At 42.4% G+C, this 23,923-nt stretch overlaps 2 protein-coding genes across 4 annotated transcripts in view; one reads left to right on the top strand and one right to left on the bottom strand.

Moving 5' to 3' along the window:
- The window catches only part of LOC120535177 (collagen alpha-1(XXVII) chain B-like), a 391,818-nt gene extending 386,661 nt beyond the window's left edge, over positions 1 to 5,157 (top strand). For all 3 annotated transcript variants that reach the window (XM_039762832.1, XM_039762833.1, XM_039762834.1), the window contains exons 60-61: positions 832 to 1,050; positions 3,236 to 5,157. In XM_039762832.1, coding sequence (XP_039618766.1) covers positions 832 to 1,050; positions 3,236 to 3,382 — 366 coding nt within the window. In that variant the 3' untranslated portion in view covers positions 3,383 to 5,157. The remainder of the gene's footprint in view (positions 1 to 831; positions 1,051 to 3,235) is intronic.
- Positions 5,158 to 6,482: 1,325 nt separating this feature from the next.
- Positions 6,483 to 22,910, bottom strand: zgc:101858 (uncharacterized protein LOC449555 homolog). The gene is made up of 8 exons (XM_039762831.1): positions 22,440 to 22,910; positions 20,036 to 20,206; positions 17,267 to 17,445; positions 14,342 to 14,435; positions 13,567 to 13,636; positions 10,498 to 10,534; positions 9,130 to 9,193; positions 6,483 to 6,801 (listed from the first exon to the last, which is right to left on the bottom strand). Exons 1-8 carry the CDS (start codon positions 22,470 to 22,472, stop codon positions 6,643 to 6,645), a joined length of 807 nt encoding a protein of 268 aa, XP_039618765.1. The 5' UTR covers positions 22,473 to 22,910; the 3' UTR covers positions 6,483 to 6,642.
- Between the last annotated feature and the right edge of the window lie 1,013 nt (positions 22,911 to 23,923).

The raw sequence follows: 23,923 nt of genomic DNA, 5'->3' as shown, positions 1-23,923 counted from the left end.
GTCTGCTGCTCATCACTGTATTGTTAACACACTATCCAGTGACGTTAGCACACCATCAATATAATAATTTTGCTAGACGACCCTTGAGACAACCTGTCCCGTCTTCCCCTAGTATTTTGTAAGATAAATATAGCTATGGGACCGCGTATATTTTATGGCAATGAATGGTGTGAGAAGAAGAGACAAGAGACATGGCAAGGTTTGGGGCAGCCACCCGTTTAATTCGGTATCCTGGCTGCAAAAGTAAATGATTCATAATTGAGTCAAGTTTACACGACAGAGTCCAAAACAGAATTTCCTTCCAAGGGAAAGGTGTGAGGCTTTATAGGAAGGTTGGGGGAAGTGATGTCGTCCTTGGGGCTGGGACCGGAAGTGATGTGTCCCGAGTCGAGGCGGTGGCTCCTGGTGGGATTTCCCGGGAAAGGCCTACAGGGAACTTAGAAAGAGCGTCAGTGCACCCTGTCCCCACCGGGCAGATGTATTCTCAGTCATCTCTAAGCCCTTCAGCTGTCTCCTACAGTATGCACACGTGTGACAATGGATAGTAAACCAAGAAATTAGGTTTTAGATAACAAGGTTTTTGTTTTACTGTCTGTATTTTTATCACCATGAACTCAACTATTGTAAACGTATTAGTAATAGAGATATTTTTAAAAACCTTATGAATGTATCTGTGCACACATACACTAAATGAGTTACTGTATGAGTTATATGTACATAATGTACACATCATTTGTTTTTGTCTTGCTCCAATTTAATTTGACTTAAACGCAATTAAAAAACGAAAATATGATTTCTAAAATGTACTGTTTTTTGTGTTCTCTCTTTCAGCTGGAGTTTGATGTGGGGCGCGTGCAAATGAATTTTTTACATCTCTTGAGCTCTGAAGCTGTACAGCACATTGTAGTCCACTGCCTCAATGTTCCTGTATGGAAAGATGAGAAATCCCAACAACCTTCCAAAAATGCCGTTAAGTTCAAAGCTTGGAATGGGCAAATGATTGAAGTGAATGGAAATTTTCAACCAGATGTTATTCAAGATGACTGTTGGGTATGAAGCATTTATGCTTTTTTCAAATTTTGATTTCTGTAGTTCAAATCCTAGTGAAATCCATATCCGACTTTAGAGAAAAAAGGGTTGTAAAAACATGACTTCTCAGTACAATTTGATACTAAGCTGCCATGTCTTCCTTCAAACACCATTAAGCATATGGTTCCTTGTCACGCAAATCCTGTTAAACATCTTATTGTGTTAAGGCAAACTTTCAAAAACCTAAAGAAACAACTGAAAGACCTTACGCAAGCACCAATGGAGGTAAATGTCTTCAATGGCAGGAAGACTCTTGCCCGTGATGTGCTCTGCTGCCTTCACCACTCTCTATAGTGATTTCTGGCTGCTGGCAGAGCAGCTCCCATACCAGACGGTAATGCAGACTCTCGACCACACTCCTGTAAAAGTTTGAGGTGCTGTTGGCATTCATGCCAAACTTCCTCAGCCTCCTCAGGAAGTCGAGCCGCTGGCGAGCTTTCTTAACCACAGTGTCTATGTGAAGGGTCCACGAGAGATCCTCGGTGATGTTTACTCCGAGGAACTTAAAGCTGTTAACCCTTTCAACTTCTACGCCGCTGATGTAGATGGCCTGGTGTTCTCCGCCTTGCTGTTTCCGATAGTCCATAATCATCTCCTTGGTTTTGCTGGTGTTAAGAGACAAGTTGTTATCCAGGCACCAATTACACAGTGCCAGCACCTCCTCTCTGTTGGCCATCTCATCGTTGTCATTGATAAGGCCTATGATGGCTGTGTCATCTGCAAACTTGATGATGGTGTTTGTGCCGTGTTTTGCAAAACAGTCGTGGGTGAACAAGGAATACAAGAGGGGGCTAAGCACACAGCCCTGTGGTGCTCCTGTGTTTAAAATGAGGGATGAGGACGTGTGTTTGCCAACTCTCACCACCTGGGGCCTGTTTGTGAGGAAAGAGAAAATCCATCTGCAGATGGTCGTCCCCAACCCAAGGTCGTCAAGCTTCAAGACAAGTTTTGAGGGGATGATGGTGTTGAATGCCGAGCTGTAATCTATGAACAGCATTCTTACATATGTATTTCCTCTTTCCAGGTGGGTGAGGGCAGTGTTTATTGTTAGCGCAATGGCATCCTCTGTAGATCTGTTTGCTCTGTAAGCAAATTGGAGAGGATCCAGCGTGTCGGGGAGGGAGGAGCAGATGTAACCTTTGACCAGTTGCTCAAAGCACTTCATAATTACTGATGTCAGTGCAACCAGGCGATAGTCATTTATGTTCGGGTGTTGATTGCTATGGTCTGCGTCTTTTGAGACATATGACTGCCGGAGGGAGGGGTGTGGTTTAGAAGGCACGCTGTATGGAGAGTTGGTTAAACATGATTCAAAATAAATGGCATTCGAAACGTTATTCTGAGCATGTCGCTACTTCAATCTAGAGAACACTACACTACCCTTGTTTACCTCTCTCGAGACAAAGCCACGACTGCCCACGAGCGTCAGTACGCCAGTTGCTAGCATTCAGTGAACAACCCGCGCTATAACTCTCTGTGAATTTTCACATTATTTTGTGTTTTTTCACATAAATTTGAATTGATATCCGGGACTTGGCTGCTGCATACCGTATGCGAAGAACTACGGTAAAACAAAGACGTTATTAAAAAGTAAATTGAGGTTACATTTTGATTTATTTCATCTAATTGCTTTTGTATTTATGTATTTTAGTATTAAGCAATGTTTAAATTATTTTATACAACCCCATCAATGTATAATATGCCAATAACAATAGGATTTTCCCTTTATTTCTTATGGAAATAATTTGTTTGGTATACGTCCTGTTTGGTATAAGTCAAAGGATCTGGAACGGATTAAGGACGTACAGTATACCGAGGTACCACTGTATTTAATAATAGAATTGTAAAAATCAGACGCTTGACAGATGTAGTCCAAGCAATTCTGTTTAGTCTGTGTCACCTACTAGTGAAACACCCAGGTCAGTACTGACAGGGCCTTCACGTCCAGTGGGTGGCAATGCGCCTTTCCCTCCAGTAACCACTGCAATGAATTTAAATAAACGATATCTAGGAATAAAAAAAAAAAAATCACGTACTTCCTGGAAAATGTGCCATTTATCTCTGTGCAACTGTTCATTTATGCTACTGTTAGCACCAATCCATACCTGAGCTGTCCATTTCAGTAATGAATGCTTTTGTTTTGCAGGTAACAGATGGACGATGGCATCAAACGCACTTTGTGTTTCACACGCAGGATCCTCATCTGCTTCCCATTGTAAATGTGTACAACTTGCCAACAGCTAAATCTGGAACACACTACCATCTTGAAGTTGGTCCAGTGTGTTATTTGTGAATTTCGATGAGGCTTCAAGCTACGTGACTTGATTCAGGGTTTGGATCTACAAAGCAACCCAGGCAGCCATTGACAAGCGTTTCAAAGGATTTCATGTGTGGATCTGAACTGCAGTGAAAGTCAAAGGTTAACTTGACAAGGTTACAATGACAGAAAGGAGGAGAGGCTTAAGGACTGAAGACTCATCTTCTTGGACCTCTTCTTGTAGCCTGTAAACATGGGGTTATTATGAATACAAGAAGGGGGTCCGACGGCATCTGCCAGGCATCTGGTGCAGCTTTTTCTCCTTCCACACAATCCAGTGAAACAAAAAGCTCCAAACGTGTCCAAATCTAGACAAAGCGGAGCTCCATCTTTTATTATTTTATATATTTTATGTAAAAAAATTCATTTTAAGGTGCAATAGAAAAAGATTTATAAAAGACTTGTAAAAAAAAAAAAAAGAATATACATTTTCTGTATTTCATAACGTTTAGGTTATTCAGGGGTTCCTTTTTGTCATTTTTATATCTACCAATGCAGCTTGGGTCAGTACCAGGTAGCTCAACAACTGTGTGTACCTGACAATGTCCGTCACTTTTTAAAATGTTTTATATTAAGTTATAAATTATTTTATTATATTTTAAAAGTAGAGTCATCAAATTGTTTTGATCATTGCCCAAGAGTGAACTCACATGTCGACATTCACAAGATTTTCTTTCCAGCAGCATTATATAGTCAATACCAAATCCCCAATCTGTGTTAGAATGGCATAGTAAGCAGGTTTTGCACTTTCTAAAAGCATTTAAATATTCAAAACTAGTGCTTAAGAAGGGGTCACTCAAGGGGTCTTACACCCAAGAATCTGTCTACCTCCCATTTCTTTTGGTGCTCGATATTTGTATTACTATAAACTGGTGCTGTACCTCACACTACAGAACTGAAAAGGCCCAATGCCCGTCCAGCCTTAAAAACACAATAAAACGGGGGACTTGCTCTGTAATGTGACACCTTCTTTATGCTGCGGAAGTGTACTTTACATTCTTTGTACAATTTCGAAGAAAATCTGTTCAAAATTGGATCTTTTGTACAAATCTCCCCTACAGCTGTAATTATTATCTATAAAATAGTTTTATTAGTGTGCTTTTGTTGTCTGTTGACAAAAATGTGTATAATTGTGCAAGCTTTGTTGTAAACAGTGGATCCCTACCTGCTAATTTAATTTTATTTAAATGTTTATAAAACGTGGTTGTGATGACCTAGGAATATTTACTTTGTTTAAGAAATGGTTTTGTTTGTTTATTTGTTTTTTTTTTGTTTTGTTTTGTTTTTTGTTTTTTTGCTTCAGTACCCAACTGGTCTTGGAGTTTGAACAGAATTTTAATATGCTACGATATGTAAATGTGGTGCTCTTTGTCTTTTTTCACATCCTATACTGTACTGCATGGGTTTCTTAGCTCAGTGATGGAAACTGTTTAAGCATTTGAAGAAGATGTGAAATGTTTTAATTTTTCTCAATGACATCTGCTTAGGAAACATGAAGGCTGCAGAATACCTCACACTTAAACCAAATGATGTGTTGCTTTTTTGTCTTTGCTGTTTTCTCCATTTAAGCACATCAGCCAATCGTGTCAATCAGCAGCCACTGCCTTGTCATATTACTCGAACTTCAGTGTTGCACCTGCGAGTTCCTTTCGCTTCTGTCTTGTCCTGTACCCACACTCCAGTAACATCCATTGTTTCACATTAACTACATTCAAATGTTTAATAAAATATTGAAAATTAGACAAATAAAATGGATTTTTACATATAAACTAATGGTACAAACCTTTGTAAGAAAAACCAGCCTTTGGTCTTACCGTCCAGTTCTAATTGTCCTGTACGTTGTCTGCACTCTGCACATTCTAGGCCGTCCTCCACTCTGTCCTGCAGGCGGGTCACTCAAGATGTGGTCAGATGCAAGAAAAAACACAACAGAGGATGGGTGAATATCATGAACCCCCCGCTCAGTTATCTGGGGGCTGCCTCCAGTTTATCACAAACGTTCTGTCATGGTGGCCTTTTGTTAGTGGTTTGATCTACACAATCTCCAGGACATTTACTGTCACATTCTGATATAATCCATTATGGGAGCTTAACCTGTGATCCTGAAATAATGTAGCAAGGAGTGACTGTGATAAATAAAAACCACAGAAGGGCATACAAGGAGGTAAAAATTGAATATTGAAGTTTGGGGCGTTTCATACTCAAGCATGAGATGAGGGACGTGCATTCTTAAATATGCAAGGTTGGTAAGAGATGATCTGCAATGGAGGTGAGGTGAGCAGAAGAAGGTGTGCTAAGCTGCTTTTTACAGCTACAATGAAAGCACAGCAGTCAATGATTCCAATAAAGGCTGATCAGCCTGGCCTTGACCTTTCAAATGCCAATTGGGCAGCAGACATCAGGGGAACATTTTATCTGCATAAAGGTAGATAACTCCATCATCCCTGGCAAAGGTTATCCCAGTGTGCTTTACATCAGTGGCTCTCAGACTCCATCTTGATCCCTTTGTGGCGGCAGGCTTTTGTGCCCCTAAAGTTCCTCATGCTCCTTTAAAACAAACAGCAGAAGTTGGTTGGGATGGAAACCTGCAGCTACAAGGGGTCCCAGGGACTGAACTTGAGAACTGCTGCTTCATATCAGGTCAGCCATGAAGCCTTGAGGCATTTACCTCAATGAGCCAACAAAGTCATCCATCCATCCATCATCCAACCCGCTATATCCTAACTACAGGGTCACGGGGGTCTCCTGGAGCCAATCCCAGCCAACACAGGGCGCAAGGCAGGAAGCAAACCCCGGGCAGGGCGGCAGCCCACCGCAGGGCACATACTAGGGACAATTCAGAATCGCCAATGCACCTAACCTGCATGTCTTTGGACTGTGGAAGGAAACCCACGCAGACACGGGGAGAACCCAGGAAGCAAACCCAGGTCTCCTTACTGTGAGGCAGCAGCACTACCACTGTGCCGCCCCAAATAACGTCAGTTTAATTATAAAGCAGGTAAGATAAAGAGCACCTCTCTGTGACAAGGGGCAAAGACAAAATAGCAGCCCAGAGCAGAAATCAGAATGCCAAAGCTAACAGGTCTTTGCAGCTTTATTAAGTCAATTGAAATCCACAGAATAAGACAAGGATAACCTCAGAACAGATTTTAAAGTTCTATTAAATAAAGAGACCCGCATAAATCGGCAACATTCATTCTTCAGCTGTGTACACAAACAGAAAGTGGATCTTCGTGTCACCGAGGGCACATGGCATGCCGCCCACCATCCACCGGCAGGTTGACTCCAGTGATGAAGGAAGCTGCATCAGAGGCTAGGAATGCAATTGCCTGGGCAACTTCGTCCGCTTGCCCTGGTCGCCCCAGCGCATGAGTCTCTCGGCATCGCTCCAGAAACTAGGAGTTCCGCAAAAGGGAAAAGAAAAAGATCAATTTAAAATAAATTTGCACATTTTATCAACAATGTCACTCTGAAGCATCATGGGCTTGTTATGGCTTTGCTAATTTAGGGAGTAACAAACAACATGGGGGCACTCGCTACACTATGTGAGCTGCGCGTGGTTGTCTGTTTACAAAATACAGAGAGGAGGACAATTTATGATGCGTTTTGAAATGTCAGACAGACAGCCAGGGACTGCCATGGTACCAGCTGACTATGACAATATTGGGGCCAGTGGGCAAGCGCCTTTGTGATTTACCAACACATTTTTAACCATTTCCATGGTGACAGTCAAGAGGAGGAAGCCCAGATCTCCAAAATAGAACATTCTGGTGACCTAACAAGTAGCATTAACTTTGCCCTCTGGCACTGCCACTGTATAAGCAGGTAGTGCCTGTGACTTGAAGTTTTAAAAATGAAAATCCTAACGTGTGTTTTCCAACAGACAAGGATCTCATTCCTTGGCAGTCCTCAGACAAATGCCCAGGCTACAATGGCAGCAGGAACGGACAATCCTCACGAGGCATAATGGAGGTAAGTGATGGGCGTTTCGATTCACTCCACTAAGTGAACAACCTGATCAAATCATTTGATTCATCCATAATCTAAATTAAGTTAATTGCAAATGTATTATTTAATAATTTTATTGTTATTTATTATTTAATTACAATTTTTTTAGATGAAATATTAAACATGCAGGTAATTCATATTGTATTACATTAAAAATCTTTGAAAGTGCGAAACATTACAATATAGCAAAAATGCACAATTAAAATAAGACACCAAGTTTGAAAATCATGAGTTAACAAGAATTCTAGTGATTGATTCAGAGATTCAGTTTGTGACTCAAATGAAGGACATCATGCAACTCGCTAACAGGTAACGGCTCAGTTCCGACTCAAAACAATTAGTGAATGACACGAGCATTCAAGGAGTCCTAAAAAGTGTGCGCTGAAAGGAAAGAATTGTTCAAAACAAAATAATACTTTTACACAGTTCCGTTTTGTGTGACTAATTTATTAAATGTACAAAATGACATAAACATATTAATATTATGTTTATAGATTCTGTTAAAAACAACTCCAATAACAAATTATACAAAACAAACAACTGATACATTCTATGAGGATACATCAAAAACTAAATGACGTGTGAATCACAATGAATAGAACGCTGACACAATACAACGTTTGCAATGGCTTATGGGTAGTTTGAATATGTAGTTTAGTTGAAGTCAAGGCCAAATCATTATGTATGCTCAATCATGCAAGATTCCACCATTGCTGAACAACACAGCGTTGTGAGATTTCCTGCTGAAATTCACCAAAGGATGCTGGCCTGTGCAGATCAGTAAGCTTTTCGGGTACCCAAGTCATTGCGCACCATGACACCTGCAGAGCCAAAGCTGATATCCAAATGTGCAACAGCAGTAGATAACGCAATCCATCAGGCTTGTCTGATGAAGGCACTCGTCATGTCTATGCAGACTTGTGTGCGCAATGTTGATGGTCGATCAGATCGAGCTTCAATGGTTATGTTTGTTCTTCCCGATTTAAACCCGTTCATAAACTCTTTTAGTTGAGCTGTGCTGTTGTCACTTTCATACTGAGCCAACATCCTTCTGTGAATTTCAGCAGGTTTCACTCCCTTTGCCCACAGAAATCTCCCTAGGACATGTTGTTCAACAACGGTACAATCACGCAGGACAGCGCCATGTTCATTTGACCTTGGCTTCAACTAAACTAATGGCAGAGCACTGCGCTGTGTATGTGTTGAAACTACCCAGAAGCCAATGTGAACGTGTTGAATTGTGTCAGCTTCACGTTGTGGTTATGGCCTAATGTTCACATTGCCTTTAATATCTGAACTACCTTTCATACTATATACACCCAGACATAACCAGTTTGGAATCACCAAACTAAAATGATTTACCCTCGTAACATAATTGTTGCCTCTGTACCGTACACGAATGATGAACAAGAGAATCACTGACCGAGTTCTTGTTCAGCAGTACTGATTCAGTTCTAACTACTAAAGAATCATAAGCAAACTGAAAGAGAATCACGAATCAGACGGGTGGCGCTTGTCAAAATTAGCTTTAATCATCTAAATGAAAGCAGCAGATGGCATCACATATGCACTTTAGCACTTCTATGGAGCTCTATGGAATCGATTTGTTCATCTTCACAAATCGATTACCACGATACAATGAAGAGTCATTTATAAAAAACAAAACACTAATGGAGGTTGTGTCTGCTACCCACTGGTGCTGTGAAGTGCCTTACCTTGGCATATTGTTCATCATTAAGGCCTGCACGCTTATGGACTTCTGTGACGATTACACCAGGACTATAAAAGGAAGAAGACAAAACAAATGAGAATCTTAACTCCTGATGAATCCATTCTTCACATTCATTCACTTTATTGTAATTTAAAGGCCATTTATTTTATGATGGGTAAGAAATAAACAAACGTGTCAGCATACTGAAGAGCAATGTGAGCAGCAGACAAGACTAGAAAAAATGAGGACAATAGACTCAAAGCACACTGGGGCCACAAGGGAGCAGGATAAGCCACAGCTGACACAGAGAGAAAACCAAATCATGAGCAGCCTGTCGTGAAAACGCAGGCTCTCTTTAAAGTTGCCCAGTGACAATCAGGTCCTTCCATCTTTTCCACAAATGCATCATTTCCAATGTCACAAAACACAGTAAAGACATCTTAGCAGCATGTAAACCATCTGTCCTTATTCTGAACCTGTTCGTTCCCAGGCAGGACCACTGAAACATCCATCAGGCACAAGAAGGGAGCTCACCGGCACTTGAGAGTCCTCTGCCAAGTGGTTTGGGCCACAGGAACTGAACAACACACTAAGACTGCCTGGGCAGCAGGGCTAACTGCTGCATCACAGTGCTGCCCATGCCATTCAAATTAGAGAGACGTGAAGAAGATTTCATCCAGACAACCGCTGGTCTTCTCCAGCCAGTATATGCCACACAAACAGACAATAATATCCTGTAGCATTAGAGGGTAAGCAGGTGGCCCATATTGCATCTGCTGTTCCTGCGTATTTCCCAGGAGGCACTGTGCAAGCATTAGCTGTGTATTAGTCTCACATTGGGTCAGATGTGATCCTCAAACGAGGTGGCACATATGGGGACAACTTATTAAAAGGTTTGTGGTGACTGGCGACGAAAAGGCTCTGCCCACAGTGGTTCGTCCTAAAAATTTGTCCCCCAATTTCCTCCAGTCTGTGCACTTTAAACATTCGGGGCTGCAGTGTCCCATTTCTACTCCTGTATTTAACATCTACGTAAAAAAACACTGACAGGAAATAGAAAGTGAGAATTGTAGCCACCAGCTCAGGAGCACAAGGTGTCTGAAGCTTAATGATTAATTTGTGTGTAACAGAGAAGCTCTCCAGTCAGATTTATGTACTTGAACCGTCTAGTGGTTCCTAGGCACTGTTAAGTGTCGCTCATTCAAGGCTGTCTCCAGACTAGCGTACTGTGGGCCTGGCTCTGCGAGACTAGCCATACTGGTGTGTCCTGACACTTCTTCATCCTGATTCACTAAACACACACACACACACACAAGTTCCCTGCACTGTTACTAAAGAGACCCATGCTCACGCACAAACATCAAACACTTACCACACTGAATTGACACGCACTTGTTTTGAGGCCAGTTCTGTAAAGATAAAAAAGAGAAATTCAGAAGTGCAGCCCTTCCTAGTTGGGGGTCCTCGAGTTCAGTTTTGGTCATTAGAAGCCAATCCTCAAACCCAATAAACAAGCTGATAGATAACAGAGCTTATTGTTTCATTTAATGGCTGTCAAACAGAGCTGGGCAATATACCGATCATTTAAGAAGCCCTCACCAAACTAACTTTGCCCATGTTGATATGTTTGATAAAAGCACTCCATCCTACTCTTTCTGTCTAAAAAAAAAAAATTTCAGCACGCCAACCCAGTCGTAACATCCAGTCACATGCGTCCACCTCGTCAAGTGCTATAGCAGCGAGAGGGCTCATGACAGCACGGGTGCTTACGCTGAACTTAGGCCGAGCTCCATGACAGGTCAGATACAAATGAAGACAAGCAGAACAAGACAGAAAAAAGAGCACTGAACTAACGGTCGTAAACTCTGAAGAAAAACCAGTGCAGCGGTGAAACGTTACAGGAGCAGCTTGTCTTCGGACATGAAAACGCAACCAATTTGTGGAATACCAGCAGTGGGCGGCCAAAGAGTGACACTGACCAGTGTAGTTACGACCAAAGTAGCAGCAGCACCAGGCCTGAACAGAAGCGTTCATGAACATCGTGCAACTGTCCAAAGACTTGGGAAGATGGAAAGATACGACCAACACTGGTCCATACTTCACTTTGAAACTCCACAAGGGATGCAAGATGTTCATTTTCTAATTTCTGAAAGCAAAACACACAACAGTAACTTAGCTTTTACTGTAAGTCAATGTAAAAGTGCCAACGTTTTTCATAAAATGTATATTATTTCTAGCATACTGTTGGAAATTTAGAAGAGACACTGATGTAGTTAGCATTCCTTTAATGTTTGGCCTGCTCAGTATTCAAAATTTCAAATGTGCTTGTACAGTTTGTTAAAATGTTGCATAAATGTTAATGAAATATTCTTGTTTTTGGTCCACAAATCATGACACTGAGATGCCTATCAGTAACACATGAGTTTAGATGTCCGCCTGCCATGACAACTCAACACTGTCAACTAGGAGGTGTATTGTTATTGATGTGAAATTCACATGCGGTCCTATCGCCCAGGCCTCCTCTTTATTAAACTGTAGAGGTGGTGGGCTGCTGGCACCCTTCTCATTTGTATGTCATTGTTGTTTGGCCGCTGGTTAAGAAAACAAGAAGCCATTAAAGCAGACGTCACATTACGCAACTTCTAGTTGGAGGGTCTTTTAGTCTTGCCAACTGTCCTCCGACTGTATCAGTTTACTTGAACGATAATCACTGGCCATATCACACATAGTGACTGCATGAAGACTTTCTAGCACAATTATGCTCGCCCCTTTTCCTGACAGCCAATTGCATGCTGCCCGACAGAGCCAGTGCTGTGCAAAGGGTTAACAGCTACGGGGTCTGGCCACAATCTCAGCCCTTTCTCTTTAATTTTTTCCATTCTGCTGTGGTACATAAAACACGAGACATCAGACAGACGAGCTTCTCTTCCATTTACAAGATCCAAAACGGCCGTGTTTCTTATTGCTTGTCGCTGCATTACATGCAATGAGCCTCCAAATGAGCATGCATTAGTGGTCTGCTCTCAAGCACACACAGCTCACCCTACAACTAAAGACAAATTCAAATATTTCTGATTTGACTGGCGGGAGTCTAAGACTACTTGGACTGAGTTGTTGGGTTGGTCAGAATACACAACTGACCTTCTCAGGAGTGCAGAGATGACCGCCTGCAACTCAATAAAATGAACCCAATGAAGACTACGACCGGAAATGTTGTCTAATGTGACATGCTGTGAAAAATAACAGAGACATTTAAGTCAAAAAGCAGCAATTAAGGGATGAGAATCTTAAATAAATGAAGCACACTGGGTTTGAGCAAAAATATGGCCATCCGCGCCCAAACCTGAGGACCCCGTTAAAGTTTCGTATTTTTGAAGTCAATTATACAAATATGCTGTATATAAATTTGCCACAAGAAATTCTGTTCTAAAGTTAAGTGCTCTGTATAAATTAAAAAAAAAATATTTGCCCACACTGGAACTTTACAATGGAAGCTATGGGGCATTGAACACCTCTGGAAAATGTACTATTGTTTTCATGGTAATGATACATCCATCCATCCATCCATTTTCTAACCCGCTGAATCCGAATACAGGGTCACGGGGGTCTGCTGGAGCCAATCCCAGCCAACACAGGGCACAAGGCAGGAACCAATCCTGGGCAGGGTGCCAACCCACCGCAGGACACACACAAACACACCCACACACCAAGCACACACTAGGGCCAATTTAGAATCGCCAATCCACCTAACCTGCATGTCTTTGGATTGTGGGAGGAAACCGGAGCGCCCGGAGGAAACCCACGCAGACACGGGGAGAACATGCAAACTCCACGCAGGGAGGACCCGGGAAGCGAACCCGGGTCTCCTAACTGCGAGGCAGCAGTGCTACCACTGCACCACCGTGCCGCCCGGTAATGATACATTTTCTATTAAATTCTCACATAAATATAGAAGTAAATCGAAATTAAATCAACCATGTGGCGGGAAACTTATCGTGATTCTATCTTTCAAGTGGAAACCAAGCCACAGGGAGTTAACACAGGAAGACTAAGTGCTGAGCGCTCATAGACGGCTGGTCTTCTGTTAAAATGGCTGAATCTTGGAATATTCAAAAATGTGAAATACACACTATTTCACAATGGCTGTGCAATTTCAAGACGCTCGATAATACTTGACAAGCCGTCTAGGACGTATTTGGTAAGTTTTTAAGCTCTGCGCCCAATTTCACATGGCAAATGCAAATACTGCACATTTGGGAAGAAATAGCAAAGACCAAACGTATCTTTGAAGTGACAAATGCTTACTTTCAGTGTTCGGCTTCAGCGGCCTGCTCTGCATTAGACATCAAGGGGCACACGACTTTCATCCACCGGATGGCACATCCTGACCATACGTTGGCCACTGCTTTGAAAATGTGCCAATTTGTTCGTAAGCACTTACCCAGGGCAGCACATCGGGTCATCTGGTCAATCGCAGACTTGGACATGCAGTAAGCCAACACACCAGGAAACTAACAAGAAGCAGAAAAGAAATGAGTAAAGTCGAATGAAATGTCACATGAACACAGGAGTACTGCAACCGACGAGAACTAAGAACGTCTTAAAACATACAACTTAATAGAAAACACAAAGCAATGCATCACCCGATACAAATTTCACAGTTGACCCCTCTAACACTCAAATTGTGTCTTCTGCCATTGCCCCCTGCCACTGGGAGCACATCAGATTTCTCCACTGGCTCTGACTGGACTTCAGTGGAGAGGCCAGAGTGGACTTCTGAGAATTTTCATATTCACTGGGCCAACAACTCAAGCTGTGTGCAGTGACAGGGAGGAGTGATGGCCGCCCTGCACCCTCTCCTCTAATGAGTGCAGGACACAGTAACAACAAATGGACGACTGCTGCAGTTAATTCAGACCCCTGAATGACAGGCAAACACTGAGCCCCTCAAACTGTAAACACACACAGAGCATCTCACTTAAGAACCAGGACTCAAATCTTGGGGAGTACTGGCAGCACAACCAGCGCCCCATACAACACTCAACATCCCCCCTTTTGTGCCATTTGACTCTGTAATAACTGAACCTTCTTGAACAGTGTTAACTGCAAACGGTTTACTAATTAACATCAGTCAGGCAATTGGAGCAGTACCCCTTAGGTGGCACCAAACGTACGGAGTGAATGCCTATTATAGTATATTGTTTGAGGACACTTACTGATCTTTGTCCATTAACACTGGAGACGTTCACAATGCAGCCTTTGGTGTGGATGAGATGAGGCACAGCAAGATGGGTGAGCTGGTAAACACACCTGGAAGAGACTTCAATGATTACCACAGAAACAGAAGCAGATTACACATTTGGACACCAATATGTTTTAGGCAGAGTCACATTACGTGACTTTTCAAGCGATTTTTCAGTCGCAGACTTCATTTAAAATAATCTTAGAGAGTCTGGGGCAGGCGTGGTGCGCTCCCGTCTCCATAACTTGGCCAGATTAACTTAAACTGGCTTGTTAAGTCACAGAGGTGGGCTCCGACGACCAGTAAGTACTCACAATGCATATAATGCAGCTACAACCAATAAGGAAGACAAGTGTTTGGGGCCTGACAAAGAGAATAGAGGCTCGTCTGTCTGATGTCTCCTGTTCGGTGCACCAGAACAAGCCACCATCAGGCAACAAAGACGACAAGGTCACAATACTGTAAAAACGTTTGTCTGCATTTTTATTCCTCATTGCTTCATTATAAGCACTGTACTTTGGGGGAGCGCTCAATGGCTGTCTGCTCTCTCAAGCTCACAAGCCCATATCTGCGACTTAAGACAAAACTAAACCCGTCTGATATTGTCAGGATGAGCTGGAGGATGCTTGGACTGAGTTTGCATGTATGTCAAACTAGACGACCGGTGATCACAAGGACTGCCTTCAACGTGCCAAGATTATAAAAATAAAGTCTTAAACTGAAAACCTCTCCAAAACTCATGTGATGTGACACGGCCCTAAAAGGATAAGTTTAGTATTTTTCAACTGCAAATTATTTATTTACAAACACGGCTCATATGCATTTGTCAAGCAAACTGTGTGCCATAGTCCAGCATTTTCTATCTCTCTATTATAAGAAAAAATCTTGGAAGGCTTGGAAGGAGAAGACACGTGATTTTCTCTGAGACACTTTTATTGTCCTGTAAGACAAGGCAGTGAGACAAAAGGACAGCTGCTGTACAGGATTTTAAATGTTTGAAGTGCTGTGCGAGATGCAGATCACACAGCACGGCAGCAGCAACAGCGATCCAGCAGCTGATCGAGCAAAGAGGATGTATCAACATTTAAGATGGGGTTTTGGAGGAGTGAACATATATCCTTAGCGTGCATTCAGCCCCCCTCTTCACAACACGAGAGGCAGAGACGCCAAGTATACAGCAGTGATTAGTAATAGTTGAGTTTATGTATTTTAATTCTTATATTTGAAGCATGTGCTCCACTTCCAATGGCCCATTTTGAGACAGAAACAACTTTATAGAGGTGGGAAAACAGAACATATGAAGTAGCAAGTACCCTACTGCATCATGCAGTTGTTTCTAGAAGCTCTAGGGCCCTGAGTCACCACAAGAAGCACACCAAGTCATCACGGCTTCATTGCCAGTTTGTTGATCGTGGGCCATCTTGCTTCCTTCTCTGAAGCAAAAGCAGGAGCGGTCAAGCATGCCATGATTGTTAAGACTGGTTTGATCAATCATGAGAATGCAGCAGTGCTCAGAGGGTTTAATCTGGAAATTCTCTTGTTATGTTTACATGGGCAACAACCCTGAAATATCCTGAGAATCAAACGAGGGATCAGTAAGGGAAACTGCGCTGCAGCTGGGGTACATAATTATAGGTATTTTTTGTTGTGTGTGTGCTGAATTGCATTTTGTTTTCGTCTTCCCGTTAACTATCATGTATGTGTATATAAGTAACAGGGGAAAGAAAATGAAGGGAGACCTCAACCCCAAGATGGGAATTTCCTGTTGAATCATCCAATGCCATCCGGGACATTCAATTTTAAACGTTATGTAATTCCACTGCCTGCTTTTTCAGTATCCGGATCATCATCACGACAACCAGTACAGAGAAAACCCGGGGTCTGGATTCCTATCAGCCATTTCCAAAGGACTTACACGGTGAGGTCGGTTTGTATTTTGGGAAGAAGCAAAATATCAATTTAGACAATATTGAATTACCGCCAGACTTTATTAGCTTTGGACTCATTTATCACGTACATTTCAACTGCCGTCCATCATTAATCTGTGTTTGTGTTCCATATTTATTCTTTTATTGTTAAGGGGCAAGGCAGGGTTCTTGTAAAAATTATTATTGTTTATTTGTGTGTTCGTATAAATAATATATATACTAGGGGGAAAAGCCCCCTGCTCGCCCACCCCTCCAACCCCGACGCATGTCACGATAGCCACTTCGCATCTCTGTCACTCGTGTTGTGAAGGAGGGGGAGGGCGCTGAACACACACTAAAGAGATGTGGTCAGATCAGCTGCTGGCTTTCTGCTGCTGAGCTGCGTGTTCTGCTTGTCACGCTGCGCATCGATCATTTAAAAGCCTGTACAGCAGCTGTCCTTTTGTCTCACTTTCTTGTCTCGCGGGACGTTAAGAGTGTCTCTCCAAGATGATCACATCTCGATCCAAGAGTTTTTTTTATTATATATATATATATATATATATATATATATAATCATTCACTGGTGTCTTTGGGATAGTGGTGAATTGTGGGCACATATATAGTATTGAGTATTTGTCTGTCCTTGTGTGTATATATAGATTTATACACTTGATTTGACATTGCTGACTTGTAGCACCTCTTATTTCGTCCTTTGGACTAGTTGTAAGGAGTATGGCTTTGTTATTAGCTTGAGAATCCTCAGGTTAGCCAAGGCAATAGTCTTGGTAGTGTAGTTGCTGGTCTAGGTAAAGGGGTCGGCCATTACAGCACGGTCAACAATCCTGGGATTCCTGACCATGCCGTCTACCTAGGAGTTCACTGGTAGCCTCCTTGGAAAGCCTTTAGATATGAACAGTGTACGATACTCGGACACGGTGAAGCCATTAAGATAATAAAGTGGACGATGGGTTGGATTAACCTCACTCTACCTGACATTAGTGTTCATCACTCTGTCGAACTGCTCCATGTCTGTAGTTTCAATGCTTCCCATTGCGAGAATTCCTGCACTGTTTATCAGCACATCCAGCTTTCCAAAATGTCCAATCGTCTTGTCTATGGCATCTTTCACAACTTCTTCATCTGTCAAATCTCCGGGCACTAAAAGCGGCTAAAATTGAAATTAGAAAGGCAGATAATCACCTTAAAAAGATAAAAGGAAACTCTGCATTGTCAAACAAGGTCACCAGTTCTATTCATCTCATTTTTCCAAAATGACTTCAAATTAAGATTTGAAGGTCCTCAACGTTTCACTGTCTACTACACTGCTTAGTGATTTCTTCCATGTGTCTATGGATCTCTATGTGAAGAAAAACTTTTGAATGTTTCTGTGGCATCTACCCCTACGAACTTCCCATCTGTGTCCTTGTGTTCTTGTGGAACTCGCTTAAAATTTGCAGATGGGTCCACTGCACTAATGCCCTCCATACTTTTGAATAATTCCATCATGACACCTCTTAATCCACATTTGCTTAAGATAAAAACATTCAGACTCGGCCTGGTCATGTCTCACTGGACTTTCTCTAGGGCTGCTATGTCTTTTTTATAATATGGGGACAAAAACTGCACACAGTACTGCAGGTGAGACCTGACTATTGTGTTATAAAACTTAGGCAGAACCTCACGTGACTTGCACTCACCCATCGTGATATAAATATAGTCTAAAACACTATTAGCCTTCTTGAATACTTCTGCCCACTGTCTAGATGTAGACAGTGACCAGTCCACTCGAACGCCTTGGTGCTTCTCATATGGTACCCTTTCAAATTGCAACCAACCCATTGTGCATTCACATTTTACATTTTTACTTCCTTTACTTTAGATTTTTTTGGCATTGCACCTGACACACATCTATTCATGCGTGTTTTCTTGAAAGATCCGTCTGTAACGATTCAACTAATTCTAGTGTGCTTGTCATGCCACCTAGATTAGTATAACAGGATACTAAAAAGAGCAGCAGTCCCAGCACTGACCCCTGATGGCCATCTCCTAAATGTATCTTTATTTGTTACTAGCTAGGCTACCTGTAACAGAACATAGTTAAAAATATGTGATGTCTCTTGCTTTACATGTACCCTCAGCGCTCCTCCTACACTGTTTCTTGGTATCCTAACGTGTCTCAACCTCTCTTTCCCAGTGAATAATCTCTTGATCTCACTCTCATAAAGCCTGCGTCTCAGACTCTGTCATTCTGAGGTGCATTGCTCAACTCCTGTCTACTTTTTGACTACCAGCAATGGCAGACAGGCCCCCATTACTCGGTGTGAAAGGCATTACTCATATTCTTGTGAATACTTCCATTGTTTGAAGGCAACTTTCCTCTGTACCCTTGTGTGAGTCGACCTACACTGCCAACACTTCCTGTCTCAATGGTGTTTGACTAAGCAACCACAGCGAAACTGACATATCAGACCAAAAACAAACTGGCCAATCAGATCAAAACCAAACTGACCAATCAGATTTCTCAAAAAGACCAGACACACACACACACACACACACACACAGAGCTGTCAGTGTTTTATTAAACAGATAGATGACCTTTCCCTTACTTCTGCCCGTTTCTCTATGTGACTATCCCATCTTTTTTTTCTTCTCTTCCAGCCCAATGCCACTATCTTTTAAATACCTACCTTGAATGCCCCCCATTGCTCATTATCTTTGATGTCTTCCTAGTATGAATGATGTGTGGTTTCCACTCATTCTAACTGACTGGATTCCTTATCTAATGAACTCGTTTACTTATATAATTTCAGAAACAACAACACTAGTGAAATATTTAGTGTCCAACTTACATTTCTAATGGAAGACCACCTCCCTAACTGCAAGCACGGCTTATTTTCTCTCATGCAAGTAATAAAGAAAACACTGCACAACTCCCTAATGGCAACCAAAATAAAGTTTTAGGAAGAAATGACACAATTCAAATTAACTTGCAACATAAATCACAAAGAAATAGCACAGACCACAGCTCGGTACTCAGTTCACAAAGGATCATGTTAACAATCCTTTAATTTGTCAGCTTCACCCCCCTAAAAGGAGGATAGGCAATGGAGGACTGAATAACCATTTCACATCACTATAACATAACACATTTTCAGACCTCTTTAATTCAAGTCCAAGTCATGGGGATCCAAAGCCTACACTGGAGAGAACCCTGGAAGGGACACCAGTCCACTGCAAAGCCCACTCACACACACCCCCAATGCTCATGCTGGGTCAATTTAGAATCTCAGTCTATCTAACAATTCATCTATGGGATGTGGAATGAAAACTGCAGTACTGGAGGTCAAATGTGCATGTGCAGACACAGAAAGCAAGCCAGGCGGACAATAGCAAAGCAGCAAAGCAAGGGGTTCAAACCCTGGAAGGTGGGACTGTAAGACCGCAGTGCTACTCATGTACTGTGTCACCACTATGACCTTTATGTGACAAATGACAATCCAGTAGCTAAAAATCAGATGAAAATATGGATAAAGGATCCAAAGACTGTGAATGGCTGTAGAGCAGAGGCCAAATGTCTGGATACTGACAATGGTGTCATGCAGAAGGAGGCAGAGGTAGTCGGTAACTTAGAACCAATTTTATGATGTGGATGAACATGCAAGCTCCATGGAAGCTGTAACTGAACTTTCAAAAATGCTTTTCTGCCACTGGTTGGAAAATTTTACAAACCCAGCTTTCATAAGCATTCCAGCAGTTACCTCAGTGTGGCCAACTTCCGCACACTGCTGGGCTACTTTCTTGAGATTTTCAACATTTCGGCCATTAAGGGACAGTTTCGCTCCTAACTTTGCAAACAAGATGCTTGTGGCTGCCCCAATTCCTGAGCTGGCTCCTGTAATCAGTGTCACTTTTCCTTTCAGTGAGGAAACCTGCAACAGAATAAATAAAACACAAATAATAAGAGCATTAGAGAAGTTCACTCAACCTTTCATTTACTGTCCATACATATTTGAGGTTTGGGGTCATGGAGCGTGGAGTCTGTTACATCAGTCTTTAGGTGCAAGTCTGCAATCAACCTGGGATGGGGCACCAGGACAATGCATCCATCAGCCAAACCCACAAGCCTTTCGGAAGCGAGGGGAAAGGTGAAGAAAACTTGTGCGGTGTAGACAGCATACAAACTCCAAGCAGGCAGAATCTGAACCACTAACAAAAACATAAGATCTCTAGTGTGCCAAACAACGTGCCTCTAAGAATAGAAAGTGGTTAGCCTAGATATGAAGACGTCATGTTCCATGGCCCAAGGATTCATTTAGCCACCACCAGCTTTATTATTGGACCCCAGGTAATTGGCTCCCATTGCCAGCTGCACTGCCTGCTTGTCTGAGATCAGCACCTGCAACAGAAGGCGTCACATTAGAGAACGTTTAGAGCACAGATGTCGAACTCCAGTCCTGGAGGGCCGCAGTAGCTGCAGGTTTTCGTTCTAACATTCTTCACTGTTTTTCCTGCTAATTAATGTCCTTTGCCTTTGTTTTAATTAACTTGATTCAGGCCCCTTAGTTGTCTCTATTTCCTTAATTAGCAGCCAAACAATAATGAGACTCAAAACAAGCTGCTACATGATCAGCTCAAATGGGCTCATCACACAATATCAGAAAATAAAGAAAGGTGAAAGTCTCAGTGAGGTTGATCTCTCAGGTCACCAAAACATTTTGGCGGTGTTTTTGAAAAAACAGAAAAATCAACAGTTTTAGAAATGTCTGCTGTAGTAGAATGAGAGCTATAGAAATAACGGATTTATTTAACAGCAAGAATGAGCATCTCATTAAGAGATTAGTTGGAGTGAAATTGGTTGGAGTTTGAAGCCCCAATTTAGCTGGTCATCTGTTGGCTCATTTCATGTCTCATGGCTGTCATTTAATGAAGAAAAGAATCAATTCAGAGGACTGAATCCTTAAAAAACAGGGCTATTAAAATGAAGGGAAAATAAGATAATTATCAGTGAAAACTGGTCACTGATTAGGAAAAGGGTTAGAATGAAAACCTGCAGCCACTGCGGCCCACCAGGACTACAGTTCGACACCCCTGGTTTAGAGTGACTGGTAAGGCAGCCTGCTGTCGACGTGGCTGGACTGAAAGCCTGAGGCTAAGGATCAGCCCAGACATAGGACTCCCCCAGTAATCTTCATTAAGATGCTTCAGATGTTTTTTTTTTTGTTTGTTTTCTTAATCCTTTTATTTGGAAACAAAACACTGTAACAGAACACAACTCAATCAAATAAATAAAAATAATATAGCAAGTACAACAGTATGCTTCAGAAGTGACCCATGACCCCCAGCATTCAATACCATTAGACAAGCTACACCTCTCTAAAATGCTTTTATTACACAGGATAAAACAGCAAAAACTGTCGGCACCGGTCAGGTGCAAGTAGTGCAGTGTAACATATTAAAACTGATTTTAATAGCATTAGGAATGATTTTAAATCCAAGGCTATCCATGAGATGTACACAAATATTTTGCCTAAAATGGTTTAATTATAGGACACTTCTAAAACCGTTCGCATGTTTTCCAAGAGTGACAGGCTTCATCCTACAGATGTAGGGTGCATCTGCAGTGTTTTGTGGACCTGATTTGATCAGCACAATACAAGCAGTCTCTTTAACATGGGGCGAGGGGGCGACGGTGTTAAACACTACGCCACCGTGCCGTCCTGACACTGTGTCCAGGGTGCAAACTGCGCTGAAATTTTATATAATTTCCTAAGCGGCTCTATGCTGAACTAAGTGCCTCGGCTCTAATTTTGCATGACATGAACGGCAAATCATTTATAGAATGCCACAACACATGCAGCGGAACGGCAGACAAATCAGGACGTCGCATTCTGAGCGACGAGGAGAATCGCGCTGATGACGACTCCTTTCCGTCGGTGAACACTGCGCTTGCGATGCGGCTTTTTGACGGCAGTGACAATATGAGTGACCATCAGCGACACCAGGCCAGTCTCCCAGACGACGACGTGCCACCGCCGGCAGCGGGCGTCAATCAGTCCTTACGCCGGCCTCCGCATGCGCACCGCCACGTGGTGTTAACACAGCCTCGAAAACACCAAACTTCACAAAGATCCGTCACATTTCGACAGACACGGGGAAGGGTACCTTGGAAGCTGCGGTTTGTCCTTCAGCTGACATGTCAGCCCGTCGACAGAGGCGTACAACTTCGTCAAGCGACTGCTCACAATTTGGCAACGTACGTGGCGCCTCTACGTCGCTAAAACGACAGATACTGAAAACGAGGATTATTTTTTTGTAAAAGTGGTTTGTATCAATTACGTTGAACACGTTCTGAATGTTTACTTAAAAAAAAGTTTTTCAAAAATCAGATTTGTAGATTTGTATTTATTCTACACGAGCAAGTTGTAACCAACATCCGGTTAGTGACGTTGAGATGGCGTTTAAGCGATGCATTGGCTCGCATATATTATCAACCGTCTCTAGAAAGGCGCGTATTCAGCAGATCTTCAGGATTGGACGGAGTACTCCTTTCAGCTCCTCCCATTCACGATGTTTGCGCCTGGCCCCGTCCTTATTCTGTCCTTCTCTCCCAATTTTATTTACCGGCTCCGCCCCTTTATATTTGTTTTCCTCGTGACTTCTGTTGCAGTGAAGCTATATGACAGCTTGGTGCTTTGTCAAGGAGGAACACTGAATCCTTTTCCATCTTCGCTCTAGCCTTGGCTTCATTGCCTTTGCAACCCCTTGTTCAGAATTCCTGGTGTTTTTCGTTTAGTGGCTTTGGCCGGTTTTGGGTTGCCTGTTGCCAGATGTTTTTTTAAATGATTTTATAGTAGGTGACCGCAATCCCAGGGAATGCGAGATGACATTGAAGGGGGGTGCGAAAAAAAGCAAGGCTGTGTCGCGATTCCAAATCGAATGAGGTCTGTTGCCCCATTTTATCTTGGTGCAGTCGGTGTCTTGCACTGTGCTATTATTTGTAGGTCATTTATTGGTTGTGCTCCTGTTCTACGATATGAAAAGAATCGAACATTGCGCGTGCATTTGTCATCTGTAAATTAGATGCAGAAATGCGCATTCTCGCAAATTCCTTGCCGTGGGCGGAGCGTTCGTAAAAGCAAATTACTTTTTTTAACAGAGAATGGAGTTTGGACCTTGCAATGCTCCGTAGAGAAGGGTGCGGTCTGGTATTAAGCCCTGATTGTGAAAAGTCACTGCTTTCAAAGTTTGATTGACATTTTTGCCAGCGGGAGAAAGGAGGGACTGAATTGGATGCACCATCTGTCCTCATGGCAGTCCTGGCGTTATCGGGGACAAAGCTCGTCGACTGTGGTTTATTGCTTGGCGGTGCGACGTCACCCTTTGCTTCACAGGGGTCTCCAGCCCCCCACACCCAATGATCATCTGATCGTGTGTCTTTTCTGTGCGGCGTTTGATACTTAAACCCCCGGATCGTAGATCGAGCGGCGAAGTTTCACGGGGGACACATTTACAAGATTATTGAGATATATAAAGGTAAATTGACCAGTTTATATATGCATTGCATGCACTGAGTTAAAAACTTACTTTTTTGAGTTGAATTTGTTCACCCGCGATACTGTGTGGTTCAAAAATTAGAATTTGAGTTC

Source organism: Polypterus senegalus, chromosome 9, assembly GCF_016835505.1.
Source record: "Polypterus senegalus isolate Bchr_013 chromosome 9, ASM1683550v1, whole genome shotgun sequence".
Taxonomy (NCBI): domain Eukaryota; kingdom Metazoa; phylum Chordata; class Cladistia; order Polypteriformes; family Polypteridae; genus Polypterus; species Polypterus senegalus.
The sequence above is the reverse complement of the archived record's forward strand: the minus strand, read 5'-3'. Positions and strand labels throughout refer to the sequence as shown.